Source organism: Pogona vitticeps, chromosome 1 (genome assembly GCF_051106095.1).
Source record: "Pogona vitticeps strain Pit_001003342236 chromosome 1, PviZW2.1, whole genome shotgun sequence".
NCBI classification, from domain to species: domain Eukaryota; kingdom Metazoa; phylum Chordata; class Lepidosauria; order Squamata; family Agamidae; genus Pogona; species Pogona vitticeps.
This window is the reverse complement of record NC_135783.1, coordinates 153,366,776-153,386,638: the sequence shown is the minus strand read 5'-3', so window position 1 is coordinate 153,386,638 and position 19,863 is coordinate 153,366,776. Positions and strand designations below refer to the sequence as shown.

Genomic DNA, 19,863 nt, shown 5'->3' with positions numbered 1-19,863 from the left:
GTGGCCAACTAGTGGATCACTTTTCCAATATAGTACATATTGAAGCACACAAGGCCCTTAAGAAACTAGGAGGAGCACTGAGTTCCCATAGCAACAGGCCTACTGGCTGCCAGTATATCAATTAAATCTCCAGAGAGACAAACATTTTCTGTTTACTTCAGATGAAGCATACATTTGAAGTTTGCCCAGTCAGAATTCTTATCTTCGCACTTTGGACTAGTTTTGCCTTAAGTTACATGAAGCCCGACCACACCAGCATAGTGAAAAGTTTGGCTGATTCTAAATATTTTGGAATATATGGTTTTATACTACTTTCTCATAACTTGTCTGTTAACAGGTAGCCAAGATGACCACCTATTTGTTAGGCATGTTTCCTGGAAGCAGAAGAAAACACCTGATGAATACCATCAGACTTCTCTTCAAAATTTATTTTGAAAACCATTACCCCTTTTATACTTTTTAATAAATTTATGAATATATGGACAACATATTTACAGATCAGCATCAACAAAGATGTTTGGACTCATTCAAATAAGTTTCTAAACTTCGTGTAGATGGGAGTGGGGGAACTGTGAATATATTTAAGCACTTTTCAGGACTGGAGGAAGTTTTGAAAGCAGTCTAAGAGCACATTTGTGCACACATAATAGCAATTGGTGCAGTTGCTGGGTCCCAAGGCACAGGCTAGAGTTTTTGGAAATCACTCTGCTATTCTAGTTTTCCAGGCATAGAGAAGAATCTCAGGTTGAATGAAAGGGGAAAGAATTAGATTTTTTTTGTGGGGGTGGCTTTATGGCTTGAACACCTAGCTGGCACTAAGGCTGGCTGCATCTGCCTGAAGTTATTTTTATGAGCACTGTGCCTCCATAATTAACTTGTAAACCGCCCAGAGAGTGCTTGAAGCACTATGGGGCGGTATATAAGCAGCACACACACTTTGCTCTACAGTACCGGTGTGGAGTGAGAGAAGGGGTCTAGGGAAGTGTGGGCCTTTGTACTTATCTAGGTGCTGGTTTGTAGTCAGCAGAATGGGAGATTGTGGGTGAACTGGTCACTATGGTGGTGGCACCTGCAGGTCATCACCAGGAGCCTTTATGGTAAGCCATGGGAAGAATTTTCCAAGGTGGAATTGTAGGGAGAAGCTCTTCCCTTGGTCTGCCTGGGAAGAATAAAAATGTTGTGGCTGTTGAGAAGCAGAGAGTTCAACTGGACCTTTGTCTATCCCTCCCTCTGTTGCCCACTTTTGGGTTTTTATGCAATTTAATTTTCCTTTCACAACTGTATGTGGTGATGGATAGCTCAGTCGTCTAGGTTTCTGGCTGCAGAGCCAGAGGTTGGGAGTTTGATTCCCCACTGTGCCTCCTTAACAGGGGCTCGACTTGATGATCCATAGGGTCCCTTCCAGCTCTACAGTTCTAAGATTTATTATTTGGACATGACACCAGATCCAGTGGAGAAGCAGGGGAGGTTTGGCATCTCTCTTCACCTTCCCAGGTCAGGACCCCATAAGGGATTGTAAAGCTAAGTATTCCCCCTTGGCACATAGACTGGAGAAGTGGTCCATTAGTTGGCAATCGGGTTGGTTGATTTCGGGATGCATCATCTATGCCAGACCAAATCTAATGCCAATTTTAACTAATAAAACTGACCTGTTTATTCTAATTACTGTATGGTTGTCTCGTGTGTCTTTATGCTCCAGATTCTCCTGTGTCTCTGGCCTCTCAGCTTGCAAAGAGCCAGAAGATGCACGCATTGGGCCCCACTGGGTCACTGGAGCAAAGCAAAGATTATCAGCAAAGAGCCAGAAGTGTGTGTGTGTGCATGAGTGAGACTCTCCATGGTCTAGCTTTCCACAAGCCCCAGAAGCAACACAGGTCCTGAAGGAACACCATCCATGTCATGAGTGTTGTAGGTAAAGCAGTGTGGAATACAAACCCTAGCAGGATTGGCTGCAACTACTGGAGCTGCTAGGAACTTTTTTTGCCACGCAGCTGACTGTTAAATATTGTGGGTTCTTTTGCCTTGGGTCTGAGAAATATTACCCGGTTAGCTGATTTTTACCTGGATTCTGAGCCCATTCATCCAGATTCTCTGCATGCCTTTTGCCACTAGATGCTGTACCAAAAACAGTTCTGGTTTTCCTCCCAGTCCCTGCCTGTTCTGCACCTATGAGATCACAAGGGTCTACATCCTAATCTAGGATGTTAGCCCTGAAATGTTAGAGAATGGGATGCTGCTGGGCTGGCAATGTTGGTTATGTACCTGTTATTTATTTAGGAGGTAGTGCAAGGAATCCATTTTTTTTCCTCTCTCTCTTTTCTCACACGTGCACATATACTATTTTGCAATGAATACACAACAGGTCCATTTCCTCTGAGGTCTCATACAAGGGCCCATTCCCTGTACAGTGGGGTCTCTACTTAAGAACGTCCCTACTTAAGAACAATTCCACTTAAGAACAGCTGCATTTGCTAAATTTTGCTTCTACTTGAGAACAAAAATCCAGATAAGAACAGGAAAAAAAACTTTCCTGCTCTTTTTTTAACCTTAGGTCATCTTAGGTTAAAAAAAGTTCTCCCCCTGGTGGTAGAGTACGTATTAACCAGCTTTGCATTAGTTCCTATGGGAACTAATGCTTCAATGTACGAACGCACCTCTACATAAAAAAAAAACAGCCAGAACGGATTAATTGGTTTTCAGTCCATTGTTTCAAAATTAGCTTCGTCAGAAGTGCTTTTAACACTGTTCCCTGACCTAAGGGAAAAAAGAGGAAAAAATCCCCCTCTAGTGGTAGAAGGCGGAATAGCAGCTTCCCATTAGTTTCTATGGACGGAAAAGAGCAGATACGGATTAAATGGTTTTCAATGCATTCCTATGGGAAATGCAGATTCTACATAAGAACTTTTCCACTTGAGAACCACCTTCCAATACGGATTAAGTTCTTAAGTAGAGACCCCACTGTAGTAGCATAAGGGTTTGCTCCTGCTTTCAGATTTCGACCCTAATACCATATTCTTCTGTGTATAAGACAACCCAAAGTATAAGACAACTCCCCCCCTTTTTCTAACCCCAAATTAGAAAAAGCAGGGATCAAAGGGCTCCCTTTTTGCTGAGCCCCATGCCTTGGCAAAAGGCAAGGAAAGCGGCTGTCAAACTGACTGCCGATTTTCCTCGCCTTTTGAGAAGGCACAAAGGAAGGGGAGTCATTGCTCCCTTTTTGCTAATCTCTGTGCCTTCACAAAAAATGAGGGTGCGCTGGAGCCGTAGACGGCTCCCCTTCCTTTTTGCTAAATCCAGCACGCCCTCACTTTTTGAGAAGGCCCACAGATTAGCAAAAAGGGAGCAACCTCTTCCTTTTTGCTAAAGCCCCATGCCTTCGCAAAAGGCAATGGTAAAGAGCTGCCTTCAGTGTATAAAATGACCAATTTTCCCCCTCAAATTATTTAAGGAAAAAGTATCTTTTTATACACAGAAAAATACGGTAACTAGAAATTAGTTTTCACAGATCAGGCTATTTTGAACAGTCACAGAAAATTGATTTCACTTATCCAGAAGCATTAAAATAAGAGGTGAAACTGAAAAATTCCACTGCTCCATTGTTCCACAGAATATGCTCTGTTTGAAATCAAAATACATTGTTTTATCAAAACTATTTATTAATCATAAAGTTACAGAAAGACATGGTCAGTTTTGTATTCTAACTGGTAATTATCTCTAGAAGCATTCAACTGGTTGGAAAATGAGTTGGGTACCTAACTGTGGAGGCAGAGGTACTGCGTTCATTTTTCCAGTGTGCCTTTAGGGAGAAGAGGCAGGTTGTGTAGCATTGGGTACAACCCCAGAGTGCCCCTAGAAAAACCAGCGGACTACTGCTCAGTACTCTATAGTTCAAAAACCTTGGAAAGGATCATTGTAAATTGACTTGACAGCACACAATTATTATCTCTTGAAGCTAGGAGCCGTTCTGAAGAACTTAAATACCATGTGAATAGTTTCCAATGCCCTCATTTTTTGTTGTTAAAAGTGAATATAAAAAGAATGATAGCCCCTGTTAATCCATGAAACCAAGACCAAAACAAAACCCTTTACTGAAACTAGCTAATGTTCCACAATAGTGTATAACCTTCTAATTTCTTCAAAACTCATTCTCAGGTGATACGGTATAAAAATAATAGGGGGGGGGAGTCCAAAAGTTGGCCAGATGTCAGTGTAGCCATGCAGTCAGCAGTTATACTCAATCTTAAAACAGAGATTTCAGCCTGAATGAGCCACTGATACTTGCGCAGGTATCAGATTGCATAAAATAATTCATACTGTGGTAGAGATTAAGTAGTAAGTCTCCACTTCTGAAAACAAATCTGACTGCCTCTCCTCCTAGGCAAAGCTCACAAACTCCTGCATTTCCCACCCACCTGACTTAAAACTTCTGCAGAACCTTGCACATTTTTGTGGCATTTGGTCAATGTTAACAAAGTTATTACCTGCCTGTGGGTTTGGATTTGCTTAAAAATGCAAACAATGGAAAAGAAATGAGTGTTACTGAGTTATCCTGTTTAGAGTATCTGTCAGGTTTTAATTGAAATAACATCAACTGTGGGTCCTGATGGCAATTTTTAGAGTATTTATCTTAATTGTATTTTAATCATTTTATCTTTTATTGTATTTTAATTGAATTTTAATTGTTGTAAGCCGCCCAGAGACCTTTGGGTAGAGTGGGCGGTATATACAGTAAGTTAGATAGATAGATAAATAAATAAATAAATAAATAAATAAATAAATAAATAAATAAATAAATAATGCTTCCAATTTATTTGAAAACTGTGTTGAAACCCTACTGACATGTTACATTAATTTTTTCTTTAATCAAATAAGTTTTTTCATTCAGTCACTTTTGTTTATTAAAGATTTATCAACTACATAAAATTATTATGTTATATTTTTAAAAATCATATTTACTATTGCTGGCATAACATATTAAATTAGAACCCAGCCAAAAATAGGTCACTGGGGAAATGTAATTCAAGATGTTCTGGAAAACCCAGTAATTGCAAGAAGGTTAAAACAAACATACACCTCTCACTTTTTCATGGTTGGCTAAGTGTATTAAAATCAATATGTGTTGGGAGTAGGTGTTTTACAGTGTCTGGGTTTTACTATGCTCATGTCTTTAGAGAACACAAAGGTAATCTTAGAACTACTATTATTATTACAGTGGTGCCTCGCTTAACGAGCGCCCCGTTTAACGATGAATCCGCATACCGATGCGGATTTTGCGATCGCTTTTGCGATCGCATACCGATGTCGACTATGGGGAAAAATCGCTTTGCGATTTTTCCCCATAGCCCAATTTTCCCCCAGCTGAGCAGCGGGAGCTTCGAAGCCCCGCCGCTCAGCGGGGGGAAAATGCCAGTGGTAGCCTCGGAAGGACCCTTCCAAAGAAGCCACCACCTGCATTCCCCTCAGGAAGGGGCATTTTCCCCCAGCTCAGCAGGAACCCTGCCGCTCAGCTGGGGGAAAATGTTGGCGGTGGGCGGCGGCCTCGGAAGGACCCCGAAGCCACCGCCCACCGCCAACATTTCCCTTCGGAGCTCTCAAAGGGCTCCCCTCTGACATTGCAGGAAGCCCTTTGAGAGCTCCGAAGGCTCTCAGCGGCAGCTGGGGCAGGGTAGGGTGGATCTGGAAAGCTTCCAGGCAAAGCACTGGAAGCAGTCCGGAACACACACACACTCCCGCTGCCGCTAGCATGGCTGGAATAGGCTGCGCGGGGCTGCTCCCGGCGACGGGTTGGGGTGTCCGGAAGGCTTCCAATGCTTTGCCTGGAAGCCTTCCGGACACCCCCCTGCCGCCGCTTGAAGCCGGAGTCCAGCCGGAGTCCATCGCAATGCTGGGGTAGATGGCGAGGGGTGGCGCCAAGCGGCGGCAGCAGGGTGGGGTGTGTGTTCCGGACGGCTTCCAGGCAAAGCACTGGAAGCTGTCCGGAACACACACCCCACCCTGCCGCCGCCGCTTGGAGCAGCCCCCCCGCCGCCTATCCCAGCATTGCGATGTCGGGGGGAACAGCTGATCGGCGGTTCCAAAATGGCAGCCGCAGTGTTTTCACGCCCTCCCCTCGCTGACCGAGGGCGCGAAAATGGCTGCCGGCTATGGACAACATCGCTGAACAGTGAGTTTACGGCCCATTTGGAACCAATGGGTTTTCTTGATCTGTTCAGCGATGTTTTCACATAGCGAGGGTTAATCCGGAACGGATTAACCTCGCTATGCAAGGCAGCACTGTACTTACAAATACAATAGCTGGTTACCATTGTGTTCTGCACATTCAGACATGAGCATCGTAAAGGCCAAATATTGTACAACAGTCTACTCCCAACACGTTTTTTACTACACTTAGCCAGCCATGCAAAGGTGAGAGGAGTATGATAGTTTTAACTTCTGGCAATCAGTAGATAATCTTAATTAATAATTAAGATTCCGAAGGGGCAGAGGAACTTGAAACCAAATTGCTAACATGCACTGGATTATGTAGAAAGCCAGAGAGTTCCAGAAAAACATCTACTTCTGCTTCATTGACTATGCAAAAGCCTTTGACTGTGTGGACCACAGCAAACTATGGCAAATCCTTAAAGAAATGGGAGTGCCTGACCACCTTGTCTATCTCCTGAGAAACCTATATGTGGGACAGGAAGCAACAATTAGAACTGGATATGGAACAACTGATTGGTTCAAAATTGGGAAAGGAGTACGACAAGGCTGTATATTGTCCCCAAACTTATTTAAATTATATGCAGAATACATCATGCGGAAGGCTGGACTGGAGGAATCCCAAACTGGAATTAAGATTGCCGGAAGAAATATCAACAATCTCAGATATGCAGATGATACCACTCTAATGGCAGAAAGTGAGGAGGAATTAAAGAACCTTGTATAATGAGGGTGAAAGAGGAGAGTGCAAAAAACGGCCTGAAACTCAACATCAAAAAAACTAAGATCATGGCCACTGGTCCCATCACCTCCTGGGAAATAGAAGAGGAAGATATGGAGGCAGTGACAGATTTTACTTTCCTGGGCTCCATGATCACTGCAGATGGAGACAGCAGCCACAAAATTAAAAGATGCCTGTTTCTTGAGATGAAAGCGATGACAAACCTTGACAGCATCTTAAAAAGCAGAGACATCACCTTGCCAACAAAAGTCCGCATAGTCAAAGCTATGTTTTTTCCTGTAGTGATGTATGGAAGTGAGAGCTGGACCATAAAGAAAGCTGACCGCCGAAGAATTGATGCCCTTGAATTGTGGTGCTGGAGGAGGCTCTTGAGAGTCCCCTGGACTGCAAGGAGAACAAACCTATCAATTTTCAGGGGATGTTTTTTTTCATGTACAACAATCTACACTTATTCAAATACACTCATGTCAACTTATTCTGGTTACTGCACAATGGTGGGAGGCAAGGTTTCACTTAACTGGGGTTTATTTTTTGGGTAGTGATTATATCACAAGCATCCTGAAAAATCATACCAGGGCTTATTTTCAGGTTAGATCTTATTTTGGGGGAAACAGGGTAAGGACCACAGAATTACAGTGGTGCCTCGCTTAACGACGACAATCCATTCCAGGAAAATCGCCGTTAAGCGTAAACATCGTAAAGCGAAATAAAAAACCCCACTGAAATGTACTGAAACCTGTTCAATGCGTTCCAATGGGGTAAAAACTCACCTTCCAGTGACGATCCTCCATACGGCGGCCATTTTCGCTGCCTATATAGTGAGGAATCCGTCCCTAAGCACAGCGGGGAGCCATTTTAAGCACCAGTGGCCATTTTGAAAACCCGACAATCAGCTGTTTTTGATCGCCGTAAAGCGAAAATCTGTTCCCGAAGCAGGGAACCGATCATCGTTAAGCAAAATTCCCCCATTTAGACCATCGTTTTGAGAATGAGATTACTCTGTTTTAAGCATTATGGAGAAGTGTGCCTAACATCTCTCACCTGGGTTTGGTGCATCCAGTTCTATACTGGATTGGCCTGTCAGTCATCACTGAAATTCACAACACACACTATGAGGTCAGGAATATGGTTTGTGCTGCTTAGTCTGCCACCACTGAATGTAGGTTGAGGCAGAAAGCATGTGACCTTAGAAGCGAGAGCTGTTTGCAGCCCATTGCCTTGCTCAACCATTCAGTTCACAAGATTTCATCAAGCTGCAATGGATAGAGATGAACAATTAACTCCATCAGGTTTCCCATATCCCTGATGTGTTTCCTGAGGATCACTAGAAGAATTATTATTTAATATTTAGGAATAGTGGTAGTTTGCTCTCCTGCCTACCTTATGTCACCACCCCTTTTTCAATCTGTGTTATGTCTTTTGGATTGTAGTCATGAATTCAAAAACTATTTTTCACTTAATACAGTTTACAGTCCTTAGACCAATCACACAGGGGGGAAAACATAGACATTTACAGTTCCCAAAATTCCAAAAACCTTATAAAAACATTTGACATTAAAAGGTCATTTAAAATCTAGTATCTAGCTACCATAACATTTCAAAATTTCAGGTACTTCGTAAAAAAAACATTTGGCATTTAAAACACAATTTAAAATCTAGTATCTAGTTTCCATGGAATTTCTGAGGCTCGAACATCGAAATAATATTTTCACTTATTAACTATGCTGGAAACACACACACACACACACACACACACACACACACACACACACACACACACAAACACACACACACACACACACACAAGTGCTCCTCATCATATGACATAATTGAGCGGCACTGCTAGCTGTCCTTTCTGCCCCCAAGGATTCACCTTCCAGACTCTACGTCTTACAGGCCTAGTTTGTCACAACAAACTGAAGATACCCTTCTCTCCTTAACGGGTTAAGAACTCAAACCGGTACAGAGTGTCACCCTACTAAGGTTTCCAAGAGTGTCTTCCAGCTAGCTACTGTGGATTTCTTTAAAGTCTATTTCAAAATGAAAGTACTTTTAAAGAGAAAGGTGGGGTAAAAATATTTTAAATAAATAAATAGCTTCTGTTTTGAATTTAGGGTCACCAAGAGAGCGAGAGTACAGTTGCCAGGGAAGTTACATGTGCTTTGCTGCTTTGTGCTTGCTACATCACAAATAATGTACTGTACTGAGTATTAAATGGTAATGAATGCACAATAATATAATGATTAAATCTGGGTGTGCAGTTGAATTTTCACTTAACTTGCTTTCTTCCTCCTCTTTCCTGATAGTACAAGGCTATAAAACCCATCCCTTAAAACTTTCTGGTATGTGAGCATTGGGTTCCAGCCAAGATATTTTATGACTTGTAATATGTATGATTTGTATGGTACCTAGACACACCATTCTGGAGTGTTCATTTCCCAAACACCTTTACCAGAATAGGCATTCCAGTAGACTAACTTCAAGGTTATTACAGAACATAGGCCAGTCACATCCATCATTAGATCAAGCAAAGCTGGAAAGACACTCTTGGTCACAGATGCCATCTGAGAAGTAGTAGAGCTGGTAATGTCGCAATGCAGTATGTAGTAATATGTTGCAAGATAAACATGCACAAATCCTTTAACACTGCTGTACAGCCAGATGGTGTAGTTAATGCACACAATGGTCAGACAAGCACAACCAAATCAGACGTTTATGACTGTCAGTGGGCAATATAATACTTTTGAAAAGTTTTATATGCTCTTGATGAAGACGTACAGTTAACTTAAATTATGAAATATGTAGAGATGGAGTGGGCAATGGCTCACCACAGTGAGATGATCTACACATAGGCTCAATAACTCATCACAGTGATAAAATAAAAGCTTCCAACTGGGTTTAAGATATATAATACCATGATGTTAGTTTTGTTTGATTAATACAGTGACATGATCATGGTTCCTCAAAGATTAAGAAAGAAATGAATTAAGAATTCAGATGCAAAAACTGTATCTGCACAAGTAGCAATTACTGAAACAACTTTTCTCTTGCTTCATGTTAATTAACTAAAAATACAAACAATGCAAAGACTTATTGGGAATTTAGTGTGAGTTGACAAGGCAAGACATCCAGAAGCGGTCTAGTTGCTTAGTTAAGTTCAGCTACTAGCAGCTGGATAAATTACGAAGTAGTTTACTGTCATTTACAGTAAAGATGACAATGTCAAGTTGTACAGACAAATGAAGGGTATTACCCAAGATGTGTATGACTTTCCTTCTGTGTTAACTATAACTTAGGTCAAACCTACCAGTAACTACAGATTTATAGTTACTAGTCATAAGAGAATTTCCATGAGCCGTAGAAACTCAATTAAGAAGTCAAAGATTTCAACGAAAAACTATAAGAGACACACAATGATGTCAAACACATCAAGAAGTTTTCAACTGACTTTTTTTTCTTGGCACATTTACAGACATGCAGTGGGAATGCTCCATTTGGATGCAATGCCTTCATAGTAAGATCATCTGACTGAGGAGTGGATAGCTTATACTGTATTTCGGAATAAATATCCATCATCTGTTGTCTCATATTTAAGAAACTATGTAAGAAAAGGAACCAAGCAATGCCTATAAAATGTTAACTGGTTTCCATTCAATACTATATGAGCATGCTTATGCTATCAGGCTCCCCCTTCTTCTCCCTGCACTTCAAAAACTGCTTTTGAGGCCCAAAACTCCAAAACAGATTTGGGAGGTACACAATCTCATACAACTGGGAGGATGTGGTCTCCTTAACTACTCAAAAATAATTTCTTGTCCTGGGAGTCAGTACTATCAGATATCTTCAGACATGACTCTATCCGGCCATGTATGCTTGCGTCAACTACAGGAGTGTTAACTGTGAAAAAGTGATACCGTTCATGCCATTTAAAACGTTTTCCATCCTAAAAACCTCTCCACTGCTTAAAAGACAACTTGACCTTTTCTGTTGGTTCTTGAGTAATGATTTTCTCAAAACTTGTTTGCAGGCCAGGTTATAGTTTAAGAACTTAAAGTATACAAGATTTCGGCTATGAGTCTTACTTTTTATGCATGATGTTAACTCTCTAGTTAAGGACCACATCACAACTGGGCTTTGTATAATACTTACTACCCAATTCTTGAGAAATAAAGATTTGAATTATTGTTTTATCAGAGGTTGTATTTTTCCTTCAGTTTCTGAAATCAGAATCATTGGTTATAAAACTGTGTAAGTCCCATCACCTAAGTATCTAATCCTTATTTGAGTTTTACCAAGCCCTTGACATAAATTATATCATGTAAGGGCAAGCTCCACCTGCAGTTGCATAAAGAAAGGTGTGGATTTTTTTTGCCAACTATGAACATGCCCACTGTAAATTATGTCGTAAGCAACAAAAACAACAGCAGCAAAGATAATAGGTATGAAAGAACTATTTCGTGTGGAACAGTGGCAACAGGCAATCCATGACAGAGCTTAAATATCCCATTTTTATGCCTTCTATCAGGGTGGGGGATCCTGCTGACTTCCAAGTTGCTGTTGCCAACCCTACAAATTTAAATGTACAGTAATTAAATTCCAGTCCCCTTCAGACCCAGTCATCTTGGCTTATACAGTAGTTAAGTATAACGGGAATAGGAGTTCACCAACATCTGGAAAGTCAAAGCTTTTACGCCTTCCTCTTATAACAATTTGCAATTCTGTTGTATTTGATACCCCACCTTAGGAAGGGAATCACTGCTGAAAGAGGAAATCAAAAAATTTAAGGAAATGGAACATCTTTCAGATTACATGGTTTTAAAGGGGGATTAGGCAAATTATGGAGGATAAATCTATCAGTTATGGTAGCTAAATCGAATGGATGGTGTACTTCTCCACATTACAGTTCCCTGAGAAGCATTAAGTGACCTATGGTCTGAGCAAGGAGAAGGGTCTCACTGAAATTTTGGAAATAAAACCTCTGGAAATAAAACATGGAGAAAGCTGTTGCCTTTATATCCAGCTTGTGGGCTTTCTGAAAGAATTTGACTGGCTGGTTTAGCCTGACCCTTTGAAGTTACTGTCCCTTTCTACTCACTGAGGGCAGCTTTAATATACTGGTTTGAGAAAGCTCAAATTGATCTTCATGCTAAGTACATATGCTTTTTGCCTGAAGGAATACAAATATTTCCATATATCAGGATCTGTTCTCTCATTCTTTCAGGTACCTTTAATCAGTAATAATGAGTACTGGACAAATCTTGTCCCTTTCATAAAACAAAATATATACAACTGTAAAAACATGAATAGTCAGGTGAAATTTAGAAGGTTCACCACTGGCTGAATTGTAAGTAATCATGGACAACACTGACCCAAAGTTTCAATTATATCATATCCTCAGGAATGTAAGTGTGGGCATATGGTGGTTTCATAACTTACTCAGTTTGATCTTATTGCAGTTCCATCAAAACATGAGTAATTATTACTGCAGAGATCAGCAATCCAGAGCTCTTGGTTACAGCACTACTAATAAGCAGTAGATAGTATGCAAAATCATAGTGGCTGTTACATGTTAATAATACTATAGACACTGTCATTTAACTCTCAAATTCAAAACAAAGGTGTTTAACAAGATTTCAAATAAATTGTAGATGACATCCTAGAAAGAATAATACTCTAATTATCCTACTAGCCATTTCTTTTTTTCCTTTTATCCCCTTTGCTGATGGAATCTGGCTAGGGTTAGGCTTCGGCTGTTGCGCTAATTGAAGAATAATGGAGTTGGAAAGGGCTTTAAGGCCACTGAGTACAACCCCTTGCTCAGTGCAGGAAAGTATATCTTATGATCTCTCTTCCAAGCTTGGTTCACACTTTCTACTGCTTTGCAAGTCTATTGATTGTATCAGTTGATGTGGATGAAGGGGGGAAGACTGGAGAGGGCAGGTATGTGCTGAGCCCTATCTATTTAGGCAGGCATTTCCAAAACCTCCACGTGGAGACAAATGGAGAAAGACTAAACAGCAAGGGTGGGCAATTAATTTCTATAGGGGGCCACATGAAAAATCTGAACTGTGTTTGGGGGCCAAACCAACTTTACTTAAAAATAAAATGAAACAGTGATGTTATGATTGTTTTTAAACTTGTTAATCTTCACAAATACTAAAAAGTTTTTTTTGCGGTATGTTAAAGATAAGCAACTGATCAACTTTAGACAAAAAGCTATAAATGGTTTTGATGTTCAACTTGTACCTGAGCAGGATCCTGATTCTGGTAAATTCCAAGGAGCCTTAATTTGGAAGCTGCCACCAAACTCTTAGGAGCCTGCCATTTTGTTTCCAAACACCAGCACTGCTGATTCTGTCATCTGTTCGGAGAAAGCCAGGTGGCCCTGTTTTGGGTTGCTTTTCATAATAAGGAAGGGTTGGGGCCATAGCCTCCTTGTGCAAAATCCATGGGTGAGAGTAGATAGCCCCTATCAGCTGGGCTGCTTAGTGGACTATTTCAGCGACTCCATAAAAAGGCATAATGACCAGAAAAGAGAAAGCTAGGAAGGCACCCCACCCATGGTCGCTGCCCCCCATGCCCCTTTTCTATGGAGGCCCCTTTGGGGCCGAAAGGAACCCCCGCCATGGCAATGCCCCCATGAGAACCCACCCTGAAGTCAGAGCAGCTGTATTGGTAAACAATGTCGTGGATTTAACGCCCTGCGCTCGGCAGGAGGGATCCCCCCGGGAAGGGAAGGCGTGAACCAGGGGGAGGGGCAGTTGGGAAGGCAAAGCAACAGCAGCCCCCCCAACCCGGAAATAGGTGGAGGGGCATCCGAGGGCGCAGCCCCCCTTTCTTTGATCCACACGGTGCCCCCCATACTGAAGAGAAATTGGGGTCGCTGGGGGGCTGTTCACCCCTCCCCCTTCTCGGTTCGGCCCTTATTGGACAGCGGCACCACCTTCTCTTCTTTCGTGGTCTCTTGAGGGGAGTAGAGTGTGGAAGAGAGAAGAGGGGAGGCCGAGACAGCGAAGGCGCTTCAGAGTCAAAACGACGACAATCGGGGTGCTCGTTAACTCCCCTCTTTTTTACCTCAGAGTGCCATGAGCCATTCTGCGCAGGCACCAAACCCTGACAGTAAGGCACAGGTGCCCTATTTGGGAGACACAGGAGCGGAGGGACACCAAGGCTCAAGAGTAACAGTCAAAACCTGCGAGATCCCAGCGTTGGATCTCGCGAGTTTTGTTTACTGCCATGTTGGGTAACCAGAGCCAAAACTCCGGCTCACTCAGCGGCGACAGGCGGGATGGACAGGAGTGGCTCGTGGGCCACAAGTGGCCCGCAGGCCACACTTTGCCCAGGTCTGCTAAACAGCTAGCAGATTAGGAAGTTTGCTTGCAGTGCAAATTAACTCCCCCCGGAGGACTCAACAGGCTTCAAACTGCAAGTCTTAGGAATCATCTTCCTAAATAGCGGAGTATGCAGACAATACTCTTGCCTCCAAAGAAGGCATCGTGCAAAACACACAGGCGTGGCTGCTACACTGAGTACACAGGCACTTACTTGGAACTACTTGGATGTATTTGTTCCACTTTACCTGAGGCTGGTTTAAAGTTATGAGAAACTTTAAATTAATTTGATAATGGGAACCAAATAGTACTATAAAATTGTAACATCTGATACACAATCACCACACTGTTATTTGAACCAGGGGAGTAAGAAGTCTTTTTTTCCTTCCAGGCATTTTATTTTTATTTTTACAACAATCTGATGTAGCATCCACATCTTTAGGAAAGCTGCTAAAACAGGAGTGCTCATCCTGCTATCTAGAATTAAAAACTCCTCCCACAGTCCCTGACCATATTTGCCATGGGTTGGTGAAGGCTGAAGTATAACACATCAAAAGGGCCAAAGGCTGCCCAGCTAGTCATTGAAAGATACCTCAATAAAAATGAGCATTTGCAATTATTAGAAATTGAAGACAATCACTTCTACTCATACCTGCAAATTAATTGTTTCTCATATGTTTTTTTTAATTGGCCATATCCCCTTTAGAGCAGGGTATTAATACCAATTGATCTTTTCTCCTCTTACACTGAGTATCAGTCTCATAAGCGCTCTTCCACCATTCACCAAGTAACTCTTTCTGCAGCTTGAAATAAAGTTTGGAGTGGTGATCCCCCTCAGGGGGAAAAGGAAGGCACACAATTACTTCTCCCCCTCCATCTCATAAGTTATACAAGTATTCTTGCATTCTCAAGGTGAACAAGCAACAGCCACCCATTGACACTCCTTGGGTCAGGCACTGGGTGGAGCAACTTAATCACAGCTTAATATGCAATTTGCGATGGGAAGACTCAAGATAGGAAGTTCTTGTTCAGTTAAGGATAATTCAGCCAACAGCTGTTCTATGACTACACAGTATTTAAAGATATGCAAATACTGTATTGAAATCTGATACTGTCTGTTGAAGCACCATAAGCCTGGGAATGGATTTTTTTAAAAAAATTTCCTCAGTAAAACTGCTACATTTACAATCTCACAGCTAATCCACTTCTATTCTCTTGAAGCTTTAATTTACAAGGAGACATTTAGATATAATACACTTGTCTTCAAAACAACGCTTTTAAAAGACACACCAAATAGATTTGCTTGAGGTGTGTCTGGCATTTGGATGCAAGGATCCCACCAAATGGCATACTGGACCTCCTAGTGACCTTATTTAGCAAGGACAGATCCTGAAGCTGAGGCTCCAGTACTTCGGCCATCTCATGAGAAGAGAAGACTCCCTGGAAAAGACGCTGATGTTAGGAAAGTGTGAAGGCAAGAGGAGGAGGGATGACAGAGGATGAGATGGTTGGACAGTGTCATCGAAGTGACCATCGTGAATTTGACCCAACTCCGGGAGGCAGTGGAAGACAAAAGGACCTGGTGTGTTCTGGTCCATGGGGTCACGAAGAGTCGGACATGACTAAACAACAACAACTCGGCCATATAGACAAGTCTTTTAACTGTAGCTCAGTGACAAAGCCTTGGTGTCCTTTGCTCTCAATGGGCCTCAACTTCAAACTCTAGCATATCAAGCTACAATGGGAGTTGCTGCTTATGAGCACACCAGAAAGTTTCCAATCTTTTTAAACTTGGGACGCACCGTTTTGTTACTCCCACAGCTCAATGTCTCAGCTAATCCTAACAGTTTGAAAACCTCCTCCTTCATTTTTACATGTTTTTACAGCAGTAGTGTTGTTTGTTCTGAGCCATCTTTGGCCAACGACATCAGGAGGAATAATAGCGAATTAGACGGACCAGTGATCGGATTTAGCATTCTGGTGCCTTTTTATGCTCCATCTCCTTTTCCATGCTGTGTATTTCAAAATCAGGCAATCCTTTGCCACAGCCTCCTTCTAAAGCTGTAGCCAAGGCCTGTTCTGCAGGATAGTGCCCAACAACGTGTCAGGAAGCCTCTGAGATTCGTGATGGCCAATGAGAAGTTGAATTTGAGGAAGATAAAGTGAAGGAGGCGAAATAATAATTCAGAGGAGGGCGATAGCATCTTCTATGTGCTAGAACACACCATATAAATATCACCTAGAAGTGGGTTCCACTTTTTCAACTGCATTTGTCAAACCATCTTGCAATTATAAGAATTCCGGTACCCAGATTCTTTTTTTTTTTTTAAAGCCACGATCCTATGGCAACAGGAAGACAGGCGAAGTTAGATCAAAGTAATTGTAACCTCGTCAGGGTGTGAAATACCAGAAACTAATTAGAGGGAGAAGGGAAAAACTGAGATAGCGGCAACCCACTCCTTAGTTAGGAAATCGAGTCTCGCTAATTGATTGGGAAAGGAGGATCGGCTGCATGCTTATGTACTTAGACTTAAATCAAAACTACCGAGACAAGAGGACGAATTACTTTCTGGAACTGGAACGTTTCTTATTTTCAAAATGGCTTAGCTGGGGAGCTCCCGCCGAAACGCTTAACTTACCTTGCTGTCTTTAACAACTCCATTTTTCCTGTGGATTCCGTGTTTTAAGACGTTGTTCTTTTTGCGGCGACAGTTTAGGTGTCCGTTGGCGAGTCCATTGGAAGCAGCCATTTGCTTAAAGGGAGCAATTTCCCAGGGCTTCGGAGAGGCTCGGGACTTCCCACCGTTTTTTTTAATGAGGCAAAGCTAAAATGAAAAGTTTCCCCCCAGAGAGAGCTGCAGAAAGGCATCCAACTGGTCGGGCTGGCTTTTCAAGGAGCGTGATCGCTTGACCAAACCTCCAAAGCAGACGGCTCCCTTCAGTCCCAGTGGCCGAGAAGGGCAAAAAGATGCTTTTTAAAAACCGCAGAACAAATCATACCACCCATGCTGAGAACTGAGCGCCTGGCTGGGACTTCAGTAGGATTAGTGAAGCTCCTGAAAACGGGGCGGAGAAGAAGGCGGGAACCTTGGAAAGCACACTCCCTTCTTAGCTGCTGCCTTGTTGTCGCTCCCACACACCTTAACCTGTGAGAAAAGTTGGATTTTAAAGATCTGAAAATAAAACCAGATCGTGTCGTTTATACCAGGTTCCCTGGAGACTGCCGTCTCACGACTTCTTAATTTATTATACAGAAATCTGCACATTTGAAAATCTAACCGTGTGGGGGAATGTTCCTCATAAATCTGCCTCTTATTCCTCCCCCCCCCCCGCCGCCATCAGTAGTTCCCCACCCAGCGACCCACAACTAAAATTCCAATTTGGTAACTCTTAATTAGCATCGTCGTTCCATAAGCGCGTCTATTTTATCTTAGGCAAATCATCCGTCGAGGAGGCGGCTGGTTTCAAAGCTGACAAAAGAGGATCAGATAAATTTCGAGGTGACCGTAATGGCTGCCAGGCGGGAACCAAATCAGTGGGATACAGTTAGAGCATTACATTTTCATAAGGGAGGGACTCTGGAAGCCGGCATCTTTTGCAGAGTGATTGTGTATAAATTGGATTACCGACGCCCAGGGATCTCGGATCTCTTCGGGGTGAGCAGCCTTGGCAAATAGGTGTGTTGGGTAGAAATATATGGTGGTGATGTTACACAGTATTATAAGGGAAGCTGCTTTAGTGTGTTCTTCTGGGTAGAAATGCCGGACTAAAATCAAACCACGTTAATAAACTGAATATAGATTTGGATGCTGGTCAGTGGGAGAACCAGGTTTTTAATTTACCCTCAGATCCGAGGCAGGCTTCCTCCTTGGATCAAATCACAGGTAGCTTATTTACATTTGTTACACACAGATGCATGTTTTGTAGAACGGCTGTCCTCACTTCTGTATTCGTACTGTACAAAGATGTGGAATGCTTCACTCCTATATCCCAGATCTATCCCTATACATATTGAGTCATCTCTCATAACAGCTTGGGGGGCTTACAAAAAGAACTTCTGGCTTCCTTTGCCTTCAATTTCCTATAGGCCATTGTTGGGGACTGAGTGTTTTGTAGGTTGTAGGTTGCCAACAACTGTAGAAGCAAGCCTGTAGTGGCCTTCATTAGTCATAGAGTGGTCCATTTGTGTTGGAATTTCTTAAAACACAATTGAGGCCTTCGTGTGCGTACTCTGGCACACAGTTTAAGAGTGATTACCATTAAAACTACGATTTTAAAGTGAAGATATAAAATATGTTGTGTATATGTATAAAAGCATTGTACGTGAAGATCTAGGTACAGAGCTTTACAGATACCCAGGACTGCCAGAAAGATGAGCAAGTGGGTCCTACAACAAATCAAGCCTTAACTATAACTGGAGGCAAAAATGTTGAAGCTGAGGCTGTCCTATTTTGGGTACATCATGAGACCACAGGATTCTCTTGAAAAAATAATAATGCTGGGAAAGGTGGAAGGCAGCAGGAAAAGAAGACTAAATATGAGATGGGCTTTCTGTCTAAGGAAGCCACAGGAGTCTGCAGGAGCTGAGCAGGGCTATTGGGGACAAGACATTGTGGACGTTGTTCATTGATAGGGTCAACATAAATCAGAGGAGACTTGACAGCACATAACAACAAGTTATAGAGTCCAGACCACGGAAAAGTTGTGAGTTTTTTTAACTAACATTCTAAGAATCTCCCAAAATATGTTTTCCAAGTTCTGCTTAGGTAGGGCAGGGGGTTGTCATTCCTTTCTAACAAGATGTACAAGGGCAGAACAAGGCAAAAGGCAAAAGAAAAGTAGTATATGGATGTTCTTAATTCCTAGAAACATTTTTTAAAATAGAACTCTGTGTCTTCATGAGGAAATGAGTGAAGGAAGTCTCTGGCTTTTACATTCTGCTTGTGATGCAATTCAGCTTGTAGAAAGCATTGCTTATGCTAGCACTCATTTCCAAATTAAAATATCAGTCTAATCATGATGCTCACTCTGTGCAACCTACCTCACAGTATTATTGCAAGGATAAACATGGGATGTGGATGTGCATTTATAACATGCTTTGGACTATTTCAAAAGAAATAAAAATAAATAAACTATGCAGATGATAGATAGATAGATAGATAGAGAGAGAGAGAGAGAGAGAGAGAGAGAGAGAGAGAGAGCTGTGTGAGCCCACAAACCTGTTTACCATCAAAAACAGTCATGAGGAGGTGCTTGGAACAGGAAATGTCAAAGCCCAGAATGATAGGGGATGTTAGTGTCAAGGCATGCTCTCTTCTCATTGGTTGTTTTTATATCAGATCTTCTAATGGTTAATTGCCTCCATCTTTTAAACTGTTAAACTACTCTGTGTGGTTTATGAACACCAAATTGCTATTATGTGTTGACAAGTCATTTCTGACTTCAGGTAATCCTATGAGTTAATGACCTCTCAAAGGTCCTATGATTGATAGCTCTCCTCATGTCTTGTAGATTAAAGCCCATGGCTTACTTGTTAAGTTGACCCATCTCTTGTCAGGTCTTTCCTTCTTCCTACTGCTTTCAACGTCT

General features: G+C 42.1%; 1 protein-coding gene across 1 annotated transcript in view; it reads right to left on the bottom strand.

Annotated features, from left to right (window-relative positions):
* SPTLC3 (serine palmitoyltransferase long chain base subunit 3) overlaps positions 1 to 19,468 on the bottom strand; it is a 114,067-nt gene extending 94,599 nt beyond the window's left edge. Inside the window, exon 1 of the mRNA XM_073003330.2 lies at positions 16,914 to 19,468. Within this exon, the coding sequence (XP_072859431.2) occupies positions 16,914 to 17,024 (111 nt within the window). The 5' untranslated portion in view covers positions 17,025 to 19,468. The remainder of the gene's footprint in view (positions 1 to 16,913) is intronic.
* Positions 19,469 to 19,863: the final 395 nt, after the last annotated feature.